Source organism: Sciurus vulgaris, assembly GCF_902686455.1.
Source record: "Sciurus vulgaris genome assembly, chromosome: 13".
Classification (NCBI taxonomy): Eukaryota; Metazoa; Chordata; class Mammalia; order Rodentia; family Sciuridae; genus Sciurus; species Sciurus vulgaris.
Genome location: NC_136474.1, coordinates 52,526,831 through 52,548,029, shown reverse-complemented (window position 1 = coordinate 52,548,029; position 21,199 = coordinate 52,526,831). Strand labels below are relative to the sequence as shown.

The 21,199-nt window shown below is 31.9% G+C and overlaps 1 protein-coding gene across 3 annotated transcripts in view; it reads left to right on the top strand.

Moving 5' to 3' along the window:
• Positions 1-21,199, top strand: part of SS18 (SS18 subunit of BAF chromatin remodeling complex) — a 77,895-nt gene that overhangs the window by 40,975 nt on the left and 15,721 nt on the right. For all 3 annotated transcript variants that reach the window (XR_013758910.1, XM_079109413.1, XM_079109414.1), the window contains exons 4-7: positions 710-863; positions 4,737-4,958; positions 17,550-17,717; positions 18,361-18,465. Coding sequence is in view for 2 of the 3 variants with exons in the window: in XM_079109413.1 (XP_078965539.1) it covers positions 710-863; positions 4,737-4,958; positions 17,550-17,717; positions 18,361-18,465 (649 nt within the window). In the remaining variant the exon portion in view is untranslated. The remainder of the gene's footprint in view (positions 1-709; positions 864-4,736; positions 4,959-17,549; positions 17,718-18,360; positions 18,466-21,199) is intronic.

Genomic DNA, 21,199 nt, shown 5'->3' with positions numbered 1-21,199 from the left:
ACACTGTCTTATATCTATGTTTTTCCTTTTGCCCTTTTGTGAACTCTCAAGGTTAGTCAGTGGTTTTCTTGAAAATTTCATTAGGAAATTTGCCAAAGGCATCCTTTTGAGGCAGCTGTCTCTGTACCCCTGGAGGCCATCAGTAATGTTTCCAATCTATAGTAGTAGTCGGCACAAAAATGTTGAACTGAACTATTATCTTTGTGTTTTAAAACATTAGTCCATTGCTAACAGTATAAAATATGTCACATTTTGGGACCCCTGGTCCTTTTATAGTTATTTTTATTCTACCTTTTCAAGTAAAATCAATCATCAATAAATATATTCAAATATGTAATGAAAGGAGACTTAATTTTTAATGTGATTTAAATAATAATAACTACATTAGAAATTCTTAGTCAATAAATAAATGAGAATTCTGTTTGTGTAGAATGTTAACATTTTCACCATTGAGATTTTATAAATTAAAATATACTTTAATTGTGGTCTAATTTTGTCCTAAGGTGCTCAGATGCTGTGCCTCTTCTAAAGTTTTGGGGATATTAAATATGATATTAATAAGTCCATGATTAAAATACATTAGAAGAAATTAAAATGCATTTGTTGTTTTCTGTCCAGTTGAATAACATAGTCAACTGTTATTCCATATGCATCTTTATTCCATTAAGTATAACTATTTCTCTTGTTTTGCTAAACTGTCTTCTTTCAGCCACCCACACAGAATATGCCTATGGGTCCTGGAGTGATGAATCAGAGCGGCCCTCCCCCACCTCCACGCTCTCACAACATGCCTTCAGATGGAATGGTAGGTGGGGGTCCTCCTGCACCACACATGCAGAACCAGATGAACGGCCAGATGCCTGGTAAGTTTTTCTCCTCTAAGACATTAACACTAGAGTTGCTTAGCAACTGAAACGACATGGGGGCTCAAGGGATACTAGATTGTTGATGACAAAACTGCTTTGAATGCCCCCGAGTACAAGCTCTCTTAGAGTTTGTTAGCTACAGAGCTACGTGACCTGTATTCAGTGTTTATCAGTCTGCCCTTGGGCTTTGATGTAGCTGACACACAGCATTCCTCTGATGAACAGAACTGGCTAAATTTAGTCTGTCTGAAACTATGCAACATAGTTGGCTTTAGAAGCTTTTTGGGGAAAAAAGTCATTGTGCCATAGCTTAAGAATTAAAATCTGTTTACAAAAAGGTATTCTAACATCCCTGAGTTTTTATTTACTTAAAAATTTATTGATCTTTTAAACAGTATCACTGAGAAAAACACAGGGGAAAAAGAAACAAAAACAAACTCTAAAGTGCTGGTGTATTTGTGTATTTAGTATTTCTTCATAGCTATCACTGATGCTGAATTGGGATTTTTATGAATACATATGTTTTAGCATAACAAATATGGAAATTGATTTTGAAGCAAAATTAAATGCTAAGAAATAGTGTAAGCTTTCTCATACTTAGCCATTCTTTTTCTCTTTATCAATTTTAACTTTAGAGTTGCTAGAATGGTATCTTTTAGGCCATTGGGTGCGTATTTAGTTATCTTTTGCTAAAAATATCTTCAGTTTGTTTTTGTAACAACACTAATGACCCGTAGCTGTCATTTTTTGCATAGTATTCTCTACCTTTAATATGAGAATATTTTTATTTTCTAAAAAGAAAGGTTTTCATTAGCAACAAACAAACATGACTAGCAATAAGGGTAGTAAATTGAAATCATAAAACAGTTTATTAAAATTACCCTTAGGATAGTATCTTCTCTAGCTGATTGTATTTTTGGTAGCGTTGTTTCCAGGGACAACAGGTATAGTAAAAGAAACAAAGGGGGAGCACAGAGCAAAAGAGGCAAGGTAGCCTAGTTTAGAAGATTGATGTGACATTAATCATGTAGGAGGTAAATCTATTTCAGTGACTCTCTTATTTCCTGCTAAGACTCTCAGCATTGATGTCCCCCACACAGTATGGAGGTAGGAATAAAGACAGAACTACTACTTAGTTTGCAGTTAGGTTGTAGTCAGGAGAAATCTGCTTGCCAAGTCCACATTTAGTTTACTTGGACTCACTGTTTTTAGAACTACAAGGACAGTGCTAGTATAGGTTAGTTAGTTAGGAATTCTGTGACCTTTGATGGTAGTGCCTTCGATCAGGTGTATAACATATAGGTATATATAATTATATTAGATTTATAACTTATCTCCACATAACATTAAAGCCTAAGACCAAGGAATCATTTGAGAAGTGCACAATTAATATTAACTTCACATTTTTGTTTTTGTGTAAGACCATCTGAAATAGTTACATTCTTTTTATAAGCCAGAGATTATCAACCATTTAAGACTTCTATTGTCCAGAATACAGTAGAGTATCTAAAATAATAGTAAGGAGACTCTCCTAGTAATTGTCAGGGAGTTATAGTTAGATGTAAGAAATCAGAGGGTTAGCAACTTATATTTTCTTTATTTCTTTATAGCATCTAGTCACCCGTTTTAATGAACACTAATTTTATCTTGGTTCTTAATTTCCTATTTTAGTTTTAGTAAGTTATTTGACAATTTAAGTTTCAGAGATATTTATGCCATTTGATCTTGGCCAGATAACCTCTCAGTTTCAGTTCCTTTTTTAAGGAGTAGGATCAAAAATTCAAAGCCAACCCTCAGCAATTTAGCGAAGCCCTAAGCAAATTAAGGAGACCCTGTCTCAAAATTAAAAAGAAAGGGCTGGGGATGAACACCCCTGGGTTTAATTCCTGGTACCAAAACCAAAAAAAAAAATTAGATAATACATGACTATGCAGCCAAATTAGAAAAGTACCAATTTATAAAGCCTTTACCTCTCCAAACTCTGAGTTCTAGAAAGGCATTGGTTATCCTTCAAGAGTTTTTTCTCTCTCTATTGCTACCAAAAGAATGTATATTTCTTTTTTGGTACTATTCTTTTTAAAAAAAACAAATGATAGCACATATTGAATAGTCTTATATGTCTTCTTTCCCTCTTAAAGATTTATCTCAGAGACCATTACTGCTGTATTCATTGTATAGAGTTGCCTCATTCTTTTTGGTGACTGCATGATATTCTTTTTTATGGATATACCCTGACTTACCTGAACTGTTTCTTTATAATAGAAATAAATGTTATTTCTTGTATGTTGATAGGTTGTGCTGCCGTGAATATATTTATAAAACATACACACAGTTTTTGCATACATGTGCAAAATCTTTATAAATTCCTAGAACTGAAATTGATGGGTTCAAAGTATGTACATTTTAAAATTTGATACTTACTATCAAGTTGTTCCATAAAAAAGAATACCTATTTCCATTTATTTTCTTAGCAGTATCTGAAAGTGCTTCTTTCTTTAAAATATAGTTGTATCAAACTATATTTGATTTTTGAGAATTTAAAAGATGAAAATTGTATCTTAGAGTTTTAATTTGCTTTTTATTAAGTAAAGCAATCAGTCTTTCTTTGCTTATGAAACTATTTTTAGATTTTTTTTTTTTTAGCTTTCATTCATGTCCTTCCCCATTTTTTTCAAACTGATGGTCTTTTACTTAATATGTTAGGTAATTAATTTAATGTATGACATGTCTTCTGAGTAATTTTTTTCAGTTTATCTTTTGATTATTTTTTTGTCATGTTCTTTTTTTTTTTTGGTACTGTGGATTGAACCAGAGACACTTAACCACTGAGCCACATCCCCATTACCAACCCTTTTAATTTTTTTATTTTTAGACAGGGTCTTGCTAAGTTGCTTAGGGCTTTGCTAACTTGGTGAGGCTTGCTTTTAACTTGTGGGTCCTTCTTCCTCTGCCTCCTGAGCCCCTGGGATTATAAGTATGCACCACCGTTAACCAATTAGATTTTTTAAAGCTTTGGAATTTCCAGCAAGAACTTTCCTCCCAAGATTATTTTAAAATTTCTCCATTTTGAAATTCTTTAATATGGTTTCTTTTCTTTCTTCTTCGTCTTTTTTAGGTGTTTTTTAGTTGTCAGTGGGCCTTTATTTATTTATATGCAGTACTGACACATGCTAGGCATGCTCTCCACCATTGAGCCACAAACCCAGCCCTCTTTCTTCTTTTTTTTTTTTTTTTTGGTGGTGCTGGTGAACCCAGGGCCTTGTGCATGCGAGGCAAGCACTCTACCAACTGAGCTATACCCCCAGCCCTCTCTTTCTTCTTTTTTTATGTTTAAATTTTTTATACATATTAGATTAGTTTTATGGGGAGGAATGAGGTGATACAGCCAGTTTTTTGTCCATTGTCACAATACCATTTACTGAATTAATTTTTTGTGCCCTGAATTACCTAATTTAATATCACTACTATTATCATTTACTGAACTGTGTGTTTGGGTATATTTTTAGACCCTGTTCTGGTTAATTGATCTGTTAATCCATTCATATTGTCAGTACTACATAACTTTACTCCAGCTTTATTTTTGCTGTCTTACAAAACTAGTTTTCCCTTATTACTCTCTTTTATCAGAGTATTCTTGGCTTTCCAAAAATCAGTTTCTTAATCTCTAAAATGGGAATAGTAACAACATTCACCTCACAATATTTTCTATTATTCATATAAACCATTTATTTGCTATTAAATATTCAAATCATTGTTTAGTGTTCTGACTACAATAATGAAAAAAACTCTACAAATAGCTCTTTTAGGTACTTTTGTAAAAACCATCTCTTTAACTTTCTATATTCTGGTTCTGATTATTTTTCTTCAAAGGGCCTAACCATATGCCTATGCAGGGACCTGGACCCAATCAACTCAATATGACAAACAGTTCCATGAATATGCCTTCAAGTAGCCATGGTTCCATGGGAGGTTACAACCATTCTGTGCCATCATCACAGAGCATGCCAGTACAGAATCAGATGACAATGAGTCAAGGGCAACCAATGGGAAACTACGGCCCCCGACCAAACATGAATATGCAGCCAAACCAAGGTAACTATTCTATACTAGAGTGCTATTTTAGCCTTTTAAAGTAAATAATTATATCAGGTTGTTAGCTGATTCATAAAAATTTAAGTATTAAGTAAGCAACAGTCATGCTCATAAAAAGGGAATGTTGAGTTTGTAGCCAGTTTAAATCTTTTTTTTTACATTTAGAAATTAAATTGCTCAAGTTATCTTTTGTTAAGTTTTTAAAAATTTGTCATTTGAACATATTATTAGGGGATTTTCTATTGTTGAATTGTTTTTTTAAAGCTAATTCATTGAGAAAATATAATTTTGTCTTTGCCAGGTATATACTCTTAAAGAACATCTGCTCTAAGGTTCACTTTACTTTTTAAGGATGTATTAGTTTGTATTACTTTCTCTTGACTTAGTGTTTGATGCTGTGTTTCAGCATTGTAAGGTAATTCCAAAATGATATGGTATTATAATGTTCAGTGGAAGTGCTGCTCTTCTTTTAGAGTGATCCGAGTCCATTAAAGTTTATTACCAATCTCAGAGAGTGAAATTGTTATCATGTTTCTCTTTTAAGTATCCTGTGAATAAAAACTAAAAACTAGTAAGTGGTGCTCTGTTCTTCTAATTGCCTGTTAAAACAGTTGGCATATTGCCAGCTTAGAGCTACTTCACTTACAAAATGTGGTGAGGCTAAGAATATAAGAAAATTAAATATATTTGAAATAAACTTTCTTAGATCTGATTATAAAAAATAGATCATTAAAATATACTGAAATAAAGTTAATGTTCTACTGAAATTTTTATGATGAAATAATATTGAATTTTTAAATATTAGCACAGAAAAAAGTATAACTTTGATGAGATATACTGAAAACACAGAGAGGTAATAGACTAAACTGTTGGTATAGTTTCACAAAACAAGCTTGCTCCATTCCCCTGCCCCAAAGTTTTTTAATGCCTGTGTGAAATATTTTTCTTTCTTTTTTAATTTTTTTATTTAGTTCACTTAAAGGTTTAAAACTATAGCAAGATCCAGTCAGTGCTAGATCAGAAGGAAAGTCATTCAGATAAATCTGAGATAGAAAATTGATGATGATTTTGATAGCAACTATAGTGATTTTGGTAGCACACTTCTTAAAAACCATAGTTATGAAAAGATAGGGTGTACGTAGGAATGGATGCTTCTGTAGTATGGTTTGAAAGATTATGATGTGATTTGAAGAAAAGAAAGCATGAAGTGTACATGTAGAAATTAGTTACTGTTTTTGGAGAAGAAGAGTCAAGATATTCATAGGAATTAAAAATGTCACATTTTATATGAATGTATCTTTTTACTACAGTACTTATGTTACTTTTTGCTTAGTTCTCATCATTTATGAGTTTCAGGATAGAAAACAGATTATACAAAAAATAACTAATGTAGAGGTGTGACTTGAAAAAATAAATACTTTTCAAAGGAGAAAATATGATGAAAATAATTGAGGAAATTTTGTTTTTAAATGTCTGCAGTACAAATAAAATTTTGTCTTTTAAATTTTAGTATCTTAAAAACCACCAAATAAAATTGTGGTTTTCAAAGCAAAAAAATTTTTATAAAAGTTATAGAGTATTCTGGTACCGTCTACTTTCTTTTTTGTTGTTGTTTTGGTATCAGGGATTGAACCAGGGGTACTTAACTACTGAGCCTATCCCCAACCCTTTTTATTTATTTATTTTGAGACAGGATCTTGCTGAGTTGCTTAAGACCTCATTAAGTTGCTGTGGCTGCCTTTGAATTTGAGATCTCCCTGCCTCAGCCTCCCAAGCCCTTCGAATTACAGGCGTGCACTACGGCACCCAGCCATTTTCTTAATCATAAGAATTCTTAAAAAAAGAAAAGAAAAGAAAAATTGTATGGAACCTACTGTATCAAGTTGTTTAGCATGATGAAAGTTTTAGTAATTAAGTTTATTACTCATTTCTGTATGAAACATTTTCTCAGGTACTTTTTACAGAATATAAAATATATATTTTACATTAAGCACGTTTTTATTTAGAGCCAGGCATGGTGACATATACCTGTAATTCCAGCTACTTGGAGGCTGAGGCAGGAGGATTCTAAGTTCATGGCTTGCCAGTGATTAAGCCAGACCCTGTCTCAAAATAAAATATAGTTGAAGGTTTGGGGATGTTAACTCAGTGGTAGAGTACTTTCCTAGCATAAATGAGAACCTGGGTTTAGTCACCAATGCTGAAAAAAAAATTTTTTTGTTTTTGTTTTTTGTTTAGACCTAACCACATGTGAAAAAAACCTCTGTTAAAGGAAACGTGTTTATCTTGTAATAGTTTCTCACATTTATTGAAATATTGTGTTCTTTGAGTTAAAATGTCAAAAATCTTTCAATAGCCCCTTATTTCAACACATTTACCTCTGTATCAGGAAATGTTACAAAACTGTTATGAGTATTTTAACCATTTTTTATTAGTGGGGTTTTGAGTCATGGAAAAGAAATATTTGTGAAATTTCTTAGATTACATTTACCAGGCTGTGGATATAGCTCAGTGATACAGTGTGTGGTTTACATGCATATAGGTTCGATCCCCAGCACAGAAAACAAAACAAACCCAGAAACCTGTGGTAAATGACAAAGCAAATGGAAAAAAAGAATAATCGAAGAATTATGTTTTTAAAAAGAGCTGTTTAAGTGGTAATTATTTAGTGTATTAAATTAATAGTATTATTAATTATTAATTGAGTAATATTTTGGTAACTTTACCCAATTATGTGGATTATATGGTAGTAGTTTTCTATTTTCTTTCTTTTTTTTTAATTTTGCTGAGGATCCATTTCAGGGTTTACTTGTGTAGACAAGGAATCTACCACTGAATTATAACATCCCCAGACCCCAGTATTAATCTTGTAAGCAGACCATTGCAAGTATGGATGCATTCATCTTAGTAGTTTTTAAGTGATTTTTTTTAAACCGCACTTAGCTTGCACATTGGTCTAAGAATTGAAAAATTTTCCGTAATTTTTCTCTCTTGTCTCCCCCTATTTCTTTCTCTCTCGATTTCAAAAAAGTGAAATTAAGGAGAAAAAAGCAAACTCTAAACATTTTCTCATTATAATTTAGGAGTATATTGAAATCAGTCCAAAGGAGAGAGATTTTATACATTTACAGTTTATCTTTTTGATTGCTTAAAAACAAGAGAAATAATCTGCTAATTTATCCTAGTAGCTCTAATAAGGTATTCTAGGTATTAATGTTATAGTAATGGTATTATTTCCAGTAATAGTATTATGGAATTTCTTTGTGCTTCATTAATTTTTTATAAGCTGTTTTGAGCTTTTTAATGTTTACTGGATTTTTTTTTTTTTCTCCTGTCATGGTGTTGGGGATTTAACCTGTGACCTCAAGCATGCTAGGCAAGTGCTTTACCACTGAACTACATTCAGCCCTTTGAGGGGAAAATCAGTACAAGGGCTAATATAACAGCAACATGGAAACCTATCATACAAAATGTCATTTTATTTTATATTTTATTTTATTTTTTATTTTTTGGTGCCGGGGATCGAACCCAGGGCCCTGTGCTTGTAAGGCAAGCACTTTACCAACTGAGCTATATCCCCAGCCCCAAAATGTCATTTTAAAATGCTGCACAAAGCTGGGTGTGCTGTTTTGCCTGTACTCCTCCTGGCTTCAAGGAAGGTTGAGGCAAGAAGGAGCACTTGAACCCAGGAGTCCAGGGCCATTCTGGGCAACATAGTGAGACCTCATCTCTTTAAAACACATAAAGAAACATAGAAAGTTGACCCCATTAAGTTTACTTATTTATTGTATTTGTAGTTGTTAAGGAAAGAATATCAACAGTTATTGTTTTTTGAACTTTTTTAAAAATGAGCTTGTATGCATTTTAATTGTCTTTTAGTTTATTTGTAGTGACTTACATGTGTTTAGAAATCTAGAAAACTGAATTTTTTTAAAATTCAGCAACGAAGCTAGTATTTTAGCAGAATATTTTCCTTTATGTACTTAGTCTTTTTTGCTTCCACATGAAAGATTTGGCAATTTTTAAATGATTCTTTTCTTAAACTTACTGCAAAAGTTTCCTGTAATACAATAGGCAATCAAACTTATACTTTCCCATGTTATTTTCACTATTATCTAGGTAGTTCATTGACCATCATTTTGAACCTTAAGAGAACCAGGGTTCCTATATAGGAAACAGAGTTCCTTTGTAGAGCGTAAACTCCACCAGAATTCAAAAAACTCTAAAAAGGTTGGAAATGTATATTTTGTTCACTGCTATTTCCCTAAGTGCAAAGAATAATGACTGAGGTTAGATATACATCTATTCCATGAATAGGAGTTGGAATAAGATGTCATGTCATAACCTGTAAAGACAGAGTTGGTGCCTTAAAGATGTTTAATAAAGCAACAGATAACATTCATTGGCGTATGACAAGTTAAATTAAAACAGAAACACCTTCTGAAGATGACCAACAGTTATACTTGAATCAGTTTATTTTTCATTCCCAGGCATTAGTAATTGTAGCTTTCCTCATTTCCAGAATTTTACTAATTACATATTTAAAAGGAAAGAGATTTTACAAATTGTTACATTTGTGTTTTACAAGTTCCATGTGGACAATTCTTCAGACTTGGACTCAAATCTTGGCAGGATTCTTGGACTAAAGTGATTACTTTCTTGAAGTAAGATTAAATAAAGTGATGCATTTAAACTGATTGTTTACTTAATTTCTATAAAATCAGAATAATCAAGTTTTTTGTTTTTAAATGAACCCATAAGTTTGAGATTGTTTTATCAACTGTCATTTTATTCACAGCAGCTAGTTTATTTCGGGTTTTAGTTTTAGTTTGAATAGTATTAAGAAGATGTCTTGATTCATTTAGTTCCAAATGATAATGGTTTTTAAATACCATTAGTGTACTCTTTGGTTAGACTGATTCAGAGGCTTGACATTAAAGTAGTAGGACAGTTTAGCATTTACTTCTGCATACCTATTGCAATAGTATGTTTCCTTGTACCTCATTTCGAGAAAATGGCATTATTCTTTGTATGCATCCAGAATATATTTTAGCAACTGTATCTACTTTTGAAACATTTCTAGTCTTTTATTATTACAAATAATTGTGAAAGAAACATTTTGTTTGAGTACTTGTATAAGATTTTTGTAAGATTAATTCTAGAAATAGAATTGTCAGGATAAAATACATGAGTACTTAAAATATTTGAGAGAAGTTATTTTCAGTAAAGGATGTATGAGGTCACATCACGTATACAGAAGTGCTTATTCATTACATACCAATGGTATTAATCTTAATCTTTGATGGACATATAGGAAAAATTATAATTTTTTTTTTGGTACTGAGGATTGAGCCCAAGAGCTCAAGTAGAATCTACTTCTGAACCACATCCCCAGTCATTTACATTTTATTTTGAAATAGGTCTGGCTAAGTTGCTGAGTACACACTGAATCCAACTGTCCTCTTAACTTTTATTTCTTTGATTATTAGAGAAGATTCTGAACTTCGTATGTTTATTTGGCATTTGTAAGTTTTTTATGAATTGCCTGTTCATGTTGTATATTCTATGGTTTATTTGCTCATTTTTAATTTGAAAGAGTTCTTTACAAGATGAAAACTGTTGAACTTATATGAATTTCACATAAGTAAAAACATTTTGTTGATTTATAAGTGATGGGAATTTAGCTTTTTATTTATTCCTGTGGTAGGATTCTGAAAATGGTATTACTACTTTCATGGAAAAAATATAGTTATTTCTTAATTATAGGAGAATGTTGATCTATAACTTGCAAAATTATTGCCCAGATTTTAGTAATTATTGGTAAACTATGAAATATTCAGCATGCTTATTAGCATATTAACAGATCTGAGAAGTCCTACTGGAAAGAAATCAATTTGATTTTGGTTACCCTGAGTATATTAACCATGAAACTTTTTATTTTTTAGTATTATTACTTATAAAAAGTAAGAGTGTTGACTTAAGGGAGAGGTCAGGGTATTAAAAGCTATGGTATTAGAAGACAGATTGTTTAAGATGTTGCTAATAGGAAGGAAAAAATCTGAGGATTATAACATTTCGGTATTGAAGCTTAGACTACTCAGGACTAGCTGGTAAGTTGGGAGGGAAGCCAAGAGATTATATTTTCTTAGACGCTAAGATACTGTTTTTAAGACAGGAGAATTCTGTGAATAGGTGAGGTGAGGATTGAAAAATAACTTGGATTTTATGACCAAGATGGACAGTTTGATGTAGGAATGGGGGCAAAAGCCTGACTGATATGTTCATGAGAAAATTGAAAGAAAAAAAAAATGGTAACAGCAAATAAAGACAATTCTTTCCAGTTATTTTTTGATACAGGAGGGGGAAAAAGGATTAATAGCCAGAAGAAGATATGTAAGAAATATTTTTTAAAATGTGGGAAGATATTGTCGTGTTCAATATGATAGGAATGATATATTAGAGGGGAAGTTAATGATGCAAGAGAGAAAGATGAGGGACAGTTGCAAGAGCCATTCATTTGAGTTGTGAGGAGTTAGATGGCACAGTCCCCAAGACTACCCTTATCTCTGACACTAATTGTGAAATTATAGGGGATGGCCCCCTAGACTGGCCTTTTTTTCTGACACCAATTGCAAGTTCAAGGGTTCCCTAAACCCATCCTCCAGTTCAATAATTTTTTTGGAAGAACTCACAGAATTCTCCGAATGCTGTTATACTCATAGATAGGATTTATTGAGAAAGAATATAGATTTACATTAGCCCAAGGAAGAAGTGCAAAGTGCAGACCCCCAGAAGTGGTACCAGTTGCAGTGTTCACATTATTTTCTCCTGAAGCAATCAGATGCATTCTCTCCTGGCATGGATATTTGATGATACACAGAGTATTGCTAACCAGTGGGGTTCATCTGAGCCTTGATATTAAAAGATTTTTTTTTATTATTGCTCCATTATGTAGATTTAATTGATTGCCCATGTGGTTGGTATCAGTCTCTAGTCTTTATTCCTGGTCCATAAACCCATACCCTAATCCAGACTCAGGAGCTATAAGAATCCCCAACTTAGTAAATCTCTTACGTGTGTGTTGTATATATGTATGTGTGTGTTGTGTATATATGTGTACATATACCTTATTATTTAATATAGTAATAAGTATTATGATGTTATATAACATTTAAATAATTATTTGTTTAATTTTCCCTAGACTCTAAATTCTTGAAAGTTAGGAACTGTTTTGTTTACTACTTTGTCCTATTTGTTAACTGACTGATTAGTTAGATATGTATTCTCCTGCCATAACAAATTAGAAAACAACATTCTTCTCTCTGGTCTTATCATCTATCAGCTGTCATTCAAGGAAGGCCTTATCAGTTAACAGTCAGGTAAAATGGATAATTGTCAGCGATTCTAAAATCTTCTGGGTCTGGGAAACAATCCAGATGAGCTTGACTTAAAATAGTAACTGAGCAGAATTCAGGTTCATTATTTTAAAACAAGAAGTTTTCAAATGTGTTCACAGGAAGTTGCAAAGATAGAAATGTCCTGTGTACCTTGGCCCCACATAGCTCCAAATGCTGGAAGCCCCTATTACTCTTTCCTCCATTTGATTTTGTCATTTTGAGAACATTGAATAAATGGAAACATACAGTGGTGACCTTTTCAGATTGAGTTTTTTCACTCAGCATAATTAATACCTTTTGGTTTTATCCAAATTGTTGCATGTAGCAGAAGTTTCTTTTTATTGCTGAGTAGTATCCCATGGTATGGATGTACTACTGTTTGACCTTTCATCTATTGAGGAACATTTTAGTTGTTTATAGTTTTGAGATTTTTAAAACTAAAGATGCTATGGGTAATCATATACATGTCTATATTTTTTGTTTGGACATTAATTTTTATTTCGCTGGGATACATACCCAGGAGTGCAGTTGGCTTGTTGTATGTTAAGTGTATGTTTTACAAAAAACATTTTAACAAATATCGAAAGTCTTGCTTATTTACAGTTCATTCCCTCAGAATTTTTCTGGTTAGAATAATCTCTTCTCTGCCAGATGGTTCATAATTATGTGCTTTCATGCTCAGTAACGAAGCTAGGTATGCTAATGTACTCTACCTCCATGGCTATCTGCTTGGGTAACTTAGGGTCTTCACAACAGAGTTACATGTGCCACATAAATGTAGACCTTAGAATTCATTTCAGTGAACAACGGATGTTTACCAGTGACTTTTTTTAAAATTATTATTGCATAATATAGTTGAAATTATTAAAAGGAATCCTTTAAGAAGTTGTCTAAATAGTGCAACCTTTTATTTTGCTGGATTTATTAATTCACAACACATCCTTTCCCATTTCTCAATCACGAGGAAGCTAAATAGCCTAGTTCCCAGCCCAGTTTGTAAAGATGCCTGTGAATTAAAATTATGCCCTTGAGAAATTCAGGATTTCTTAACTCGGCTTTATTGATACTTTGAGGTGGATAATTCTTTGTTGGGGGAGCCTTTCCAGTGCATTATGGAATGTTTATCAGTATTTCTTTACTCCACACACCAGATGGCAATTGTGCCCCAACCCCACCAGTTGTGACAACTAAAAATTTCTCCAGATTTTGTTAAATGTCCTATGGAGAACAGTCATTTAAGACTGAGAATCACAGCTTTAAGGAAGGGTAATGTGAATAACTGCATCTAAAGATGATCTGTGTCACTGAAAAAACAAATTATAATAACAAAACTTATTGATGATATTGTTCTAATACCTTTTAATACTTATGAGAATTTCTGTAAAAATTTCATGTTATTAAAAAGTTTGTCTCTACCCTCTCCCCCACATAGGTTGAACCCAGGGGAATTTTACAACTGAGCTACATCCATCCCTACTCCTTTTTATTTTTTTATTTTGAGACAAGTTACGGCTAAGTTGCAGAGACTGTTCTCAAATTTAAAACCTCCTGCTTCAGCCTCCCAAATAGCTGGGATTGAATGCCCCACTGAACCCAGCCACAAAAGTTTGTATTGCTTAATGAGCTGTTCTTTTTACTAGCTAAAGTCTATCATAGTTTCATTTTTTTCATTGGTTATTTAGGTAACTCAGCTAAGTTTGTGCCTAATTACTAAGTTTCTGGGATAATTCTACATTTTCTTACTCAGCTTTTGTTCTTTTATCCTTGATATTGTGTCTGAACATCTGACTGTGAACTATTTATAATTCTTGATGTGGACAGATGTACAATTTAGTTATGTAAAGAATCTTTTTTATTTTAAATGACTGTTTAAACATGTAGTAGGGTAGCTAATTGAGCTTGCTAGAATACAGGAATTTTTCTCTTGCAAACTATTAGTATTATATTTGAGAGCTATAAATGGTTTATTTCGAGAATATGTGGTTAAGGAACAAGTAGTAAAACGTGAATAATAAATGATAAAATATGGACATGAAAATAGTGATTGTCAACACAGTTTCACTGTAGAATCAATGCTGATTCTTATAGTTATTGGTCATTTGAAGAAATTTCTTTTAGGAAAATTAAGTTGATAATAGTACTGTCAACCTGTTTTCATAAGGTTTTGGGAAGATAATAATACATATAAAACTTAGCTTAGTTCTTGGCTCATAATAAGTGCTCATTAAATGTTAGTTATCTTTTTTAACCATATTGTTGAAATAATCCTTAGATTAATGAAACAGTTTATAGAAGTTTAGTGTATTGATATACATCTACAGATATGAATATGTGAATGTGTACACAGAATATTTTTAAAAATTATTCAAAACTCTTCACAGATTAATTAAAACAATATTTGTAAAGACTCTTTTCTTTTTGGTCTGTATAATTGTAAGTCACTGAGACTGGTAATTCCTGTCATGTCCTTTTACCACTTGGCTTTGGGCCCATGGTCTATACAAGAAGTACTCAAATTTGATCCTCAACTTACTCTTTTTTAAAAAATTCTAAGATAAAACTAAGTATTAACCATTTCATTGGAATAAAGAATTCCTGTAATATAAAGTACAGTAATTTGGGGAATATTTAATATGTGTTTAAGATAATAGGTCATTATCACTGTAGAATATCTAGAAGGCTGTAAAACTCAAAATGGAAGCATGGTAATGATGAGTATTTATGTCCTTGCAAAAAGTATATTCTAAGTAATTAAGATATTAGTAGAGTCTTCATATATGTATTACATTTCGTAGTGCATCCTAACATCAAAATGGCTTACGTAAATTGAGGGATATCCCTTAAGCCTATAATAATGTATAATGCTATTGTAGCAGAAAATGGTTATTTGGAATACTTATTTTGTAGTTTTATTTTACTCTATAGTGTATATTTTTGAAACTTATTTTGGGGTAGTCTTTTAAAATTTAGATCTTACTTTCATTAGTGTCTCAGGAGATGATACACATTACCAGTGTAGCATATTTCTTTATTATAAGGAAAATGTTTCCTAAACAATCAGAATTGAAGTTATAAAATCATAATTTCTTATCTTTAGTGGGTAAGTCTTCAAGGAAACGATGAAAGTACCTTGTTATAGTAGAGCAAGCCCATTCATTCTCTCTCTGGTTTTAGGCTTGATCCTGAGTGATGTTAGGATCCTCAGAGGGAGGAAAGTGGCAAAGAATAAAGGAACAGTGATAATTGAGCTCTTTGGGATATTGGAACTGCTGACAGTCCCAAAAGATAAAGCACAAGCAGGATGGATCTTTGCTGTCTAGGGCTTAAGCTAGAATTACTTTTCGGCTTTAGAGCAAAACTTAGAATTTTATTATGTATCTTTTTGGCTCCCCCTGCCACCATCCCAGCTATTATGGTTTTTCTTTCTTTTTAATTTTGGTTCATTTGCATAGAATATTGTATCGTTACTTTCAGTTAAGGCAAGAGGTCTTCAGACAGTGTTGGAGAAGAAAGACACAGCAAAACCTTCATTTCCTGTAAATGAATTACACAAACACCCAGTCAGGTTGCCTGTGTCTATTTGTGTTCATCACTTAATTACATACAAAATATACTTTGAATTGTATCCTCAATTAAGCTCATTAGTGTTTTAGAACTTTTTTATGACAAAACTTGTTTTGAACTGCAAACTTCGTTATAGCTTATTTTTGAGTAGAGCCAATGAAAAATAGTGGAACAGGCCTATGCTTTGAAATCAGATTTGAGATTTGTTTTAGTCCCAACTAATATCTATTAGTTGTATAATCTTCATCCTTGGATTTCTTGGTTAAAAACTTGAAAGTTGGGATTTTTTTTGGTACTTTTTAGGAGCTTATAGGAAATGAATGTGAAAGCATGTAACTGGCAGTGTAGCTCTGCATTCAATGTTAAGTTCTCTTCCTCCTTTACTCTCGCTGAGCTACCTAGTCCCTACTATTAAGAGTTTATAACCTTGTTGAAAGAAAGGTCCCAGGTAACTTTTGAAAAGACTTATCTTACAATAGTAAAATTAGAAGGAAAAAAAAAGGATTTGAAAAAATGTAGAACAGAAGATGAATAGGAGAAAAAAGTTAATTCTGATAGAGCATTCCTTTTTCACATTAGAAAGGAGGTGAAGTATTTCTGCTTACTTTGTTACTCCTGTGATAGGTCAGAAATACATTTAAAAAGGTGAGCTTGCTTTGCATTGTTTTTAGTTTTTTATTTAAATAATGAAATAATGAGCTCTTGGCTGGCTCTTCTAGGCAGGTTTTCCTGTAAAACTGTTACATGCTCTTTAATCTTTCTTTGCCTTTTATACTTTCTTCTTACGTTGTTGTCCCCAAGACAGTCAAGGGGGAGTATATGTAGCTGTATAAAAGTAGACTGGTAGCAACTCAGGAGACTGAAGCAGGAGGATTGTGCAAATTCAAGGGCAGCCTCAGCAACTTAGCAAGGCCCTGTCTCAAAATAAAAAGAATTGGGGATGTGACTCAGTGGTAAAGTACCCCTAGGTTCACTCCCATTCCTTACCATAAATTGTCCTAAAATTAAATTTGTGAAATTCTACTAATGTATTTGTAAATGTTTGTATAATTTCCCTTTCTATCATTATTATGTGGTTATTGAAAATAAAACAAAATAGAAATCTAGGAATTTGGCTTCTTCCCTCGGTTTGACTACTGACTTGTGTATATTTTTCTTCAAAGATGGTATAGATACTGTATTGTACATGGAAAATATATACATTCAAGATATTTTATCCATTTTGTCTTTATTTATTTATTTATTTTTTGAATGACTACAGTTCTCTTTCAGGTATTGACTACTATAGACTGGTTGTTGTTCCTTATTTGTGTTTTTAAAAATTTTTTTATGTGTGGGAGCTTTAATTCAAAGACTTTTATTTTAGGTCAATTTTATTACATTTATTATATGTTTTGTATTATATTGTAAAAGAATCTTTTAATTCTCTTAAGATGCTAACATTATATGCAGAAAATTATATACAGTGGGCCAAGGTGGTGGCTCAGTGGTAGATCACTTGCCTAGCATGTGTGAGGCACTGGGTTTGATTCTCAGCACCGCATATAAATAAAGAATAAAATAAAGGTCTATCAACATCTAAAAACTTTTTTAAAAAAAATTATGTGCATAATGTTTGATTTATTTTCAGGACCAATGATGCATCAGCAGCCCCCTTCTCAGCAATACAATATGCCACAGGGAGGTGGGCAGCATTACCAAGGACAGCAGCCACCTATGGGAATGATGGGTCAAGTTAACCAAGGCAATCATATGATGGGTCAGAGACAGATTCCTCCCTATAGACCACCTCAACAGGGTAAGATTCCATTTGGAGAATTTCCTATTTGATGTTAATAACAGTAGTTGAAAGGCTTTGAATTTAGTGAACTTTTTGTCTAGGCAAAGTCAGGGTTTTTTGTTGTTATTCCCCCACCTCCAAAGACAGAGGATATAGTAGGTACAAAGGGTCCCGAGAGTCTTGAAGTGAAAAGGAACTTCCTGGAATACAGCTTTTCTCTTACTCTTTTCTGTGGAAAAAATTACATCATAAAATTTTATATCAGAAGCTCACTGATTTGCAGCAGGAAATACTCTTTTTTAGAAGTTTAGAATATATGGCCAGAACAAGCCCAGTTTTATTTTGATGTGCTCTGATATCAAAATAAAAAAGAAATTAATTTCCTACCAAGTTGAACCTCTTTTTAAGAAGTCAGTATTTGTTTTTCCTAGTATCGTTTGATATTACATGTATGGTCTTAATTAATTTTAGTAAATGTGGTATGTGGAATTGCTGTGTTTCTATGTATGTGTGTATATATAAATAATTAAAAGTACCAGAAATGCCAGAGTATTGGAGGGGAATCTACATCTGAGAAATAATCGCTCATTACATCAGTTAGAAAGCCTTTGATGACATAGAGAACAAATTATTTATATCTTGACTGGTTGTGGTTTTTCAGGCCCACCACAGCAGTACTCAGGCCAGGAAGACTATTATGGGGACCAATACAGTCATGGTGGACAAGGTCCTCCAGAAGGCATGAACCAGCAATATTACCCTGATGGTAATTTCTCCTAACATTAACCTTCCCGTTTTCTATCCCTGCCCAATATTAATGTAGACAGTGAAGATGAAGAAACTATCAATTTGTTTCTTCTGAATTTAGAAACACTGCAGTAATTTAAGTAACAGCATTAGTTTATAATCTAATTCAAAGTATATTTTGAGTAGCTATTCCATTGGTACCATCAGGAATCATATTCTGTTATTGGAATTATTTTGTATATAAAAGAGGATCCTTTTATATCCATGATTGCTCATTTGAACTGAAGCAAATATTATTGATTTACTTTTTTTAAAATAACAACTGTATCAAGATACAATTCATATACTATAAAGTTCAGCTATTGGTTTATTTTTTTATGCATGGTATAAATACATAGAAAATATACTTCTTGAATATTAGTTAACATTGCATACTTCTCAAAGAGCAATGATCTATATATATGTTAGTGTTGGATTTCAGAACTTGGGGGACTAAACTATCACAGGATATATAGATATGTATAGATTTAGTATACGTATATATGGAGAGATTTAGTAGAATAAGCAAAATATTTAGAAACTAGATTTTTAGTTATTCAGCTTAGTGGGTTTGTTTTTGTTTAAAGGGAAGGTGAATTGTGAAAAAATGATTAGTAAAGAAGATTGTAGTTTAAGAAAATCTAATTAGTATTAATCAAAGGATCCAAGTGGATCTTCACTGTGCAGCTCTTTCAGTATTTCTTTGTTTGACATTTTTATCATGTAATTTTGAAGAAAAAATAATCCAAATCCGTAGAGGTGATAAGTTAGGATATAGTTATATTATAAAGTGATTTTATTATGAAGTGATTTGCCAGAAGATTCATTTATAATAAACTCCTTTGGCATATTTAAGTTACTTAGCAGAGAAACTAAGAATTTTAAGGCTAAAGTGTTAGGAGCTATTGACTAGATACTAATGTAAGCTAGCAAGAAGATATAATTTGGTATATTTGAAAAATTATTTCACCTATAAAATAATTATGAAGTGGTTTGGGAGTATTCAAATGTTAGAGCACTGAGTATAATTAACTATATTCTTCCTTCTGTATTAGGCATTGTAAAATTTAGTTCAGATTTTAGCAACTTGAAATTTTATTTCCTACAGTTAGTGAAACTTGTATGAATATAAAGAAAGGTACATTGGTACATTAAAGACACTGATTTTTACTGCAGAGGCTCTGACTGTACAGAAAGAACAAATATCTATTAAATTTTAAATCATGAAGTGTTTATTAGTGTTAATGACATATATGGATTATTCCTGGTTACAGAATGATGTATTGTTTGATCTCAGATTTTCTTGCCATGAATTATTTAGAATGTTGACTTTTTTTTTCATTTCATATGTACACATGGTATTAAGTTTTTTAAAAAAAATTTTAGTAAGTTTATTATAGACTATAGGTATTTTAAGGAGTTGAAATTACTTTGTTATATTTATTAAGAAATCTGTTGAAATAAATGATTATTTTACTTGTTTTATTTTTAAATAATTTAGTTGAGCTTATTTTTTTGGATCCTAAATATTTCCTGAAATGTGAAATTTGCCTTGTTATAAATATCATCTGCCTATTCAGAATAGGTATGTTTTTGTAAATATCAAAACCTTAAGGTTATTGTACTTTGTTTTATTATATCATTGGATTTTTTATTTGCACAGTATCATTTTTACAATAATGTATATAAACATGTCTTGATATGTACATAAATATTCCACTTATAGCAACAGTTATTTTCTTAAATAGCACTAGATATTTTTTTCCCCATGTCCAGATACTTATGTAGATGATGAGTTGGCAAGCTTTTTCTATACAAAGGGCCAGATAGTAATTGTTTTTAGTGTTTTTAGGATATATGGTCTTGGTCTCAACCACTGTATTCTTACTGTAGCATAAAAGCAGTTTGACATAATATTAAATGAATGGACGTGACTATATTAAAATAAAACTTTTTTTACAAAAACAGGCCACTGGATATACAAAGCCTGTAGGACAGTTTGCCATATATTTATGTATTGGCTTGGGAATATTCACATGTTAGCGCACCTAGTATAATATTTATTCATTAACGGTATTCCTCCTTCTGTAATTAGGCGTTCTTGTAAAATTTAGTTCATATTTTAGCAACTTTTGAAAGGTTTTTTCCTGTAATCAGTGAAATTTATTTAAAAGGATAAAAATAGAATCCAGTTATTTTCATAAAACCAAAGGTGTACTCTAGCATTTAACACTATTAATTTTAAGAAGGTATATGTTTATGATACTCCAAAAATATTTTCTAAATACTTCTAAAGTGGCAGCATTATTAAATATATTTTTGTACCTGAAAACACTTTGAGATTATGTGAGAAAATGTTAAGATTGTGAAAAATTGTTTTAGTTTCTTTCAGGGGAAAAAAGTTATGGAGCTCTTTTATATTTTGCATTGTTTTTAGCATATGCTGTGGAATTGGAGACCAGCAGAACAGGTGTTTGACAAAATATGATAATTGCTTCTTTTGTTCATTCTAATTTAATTCAGGTTATTTACATGTGAAAGGCCTAAATGCTTTCATTCTCTCTCTTTTTTTTAAAAGAAGATAAAGTTTTTCCTTCCTCAATGAGGAATGTCAGAGTCAAGTCTATATATAAGTGTAATGTTTCTAGAACAACTGCTTTTTTGCTTTAAAAAAGTTGCACGTTATCTCAATATGAAAACAGTCACATTGGTAA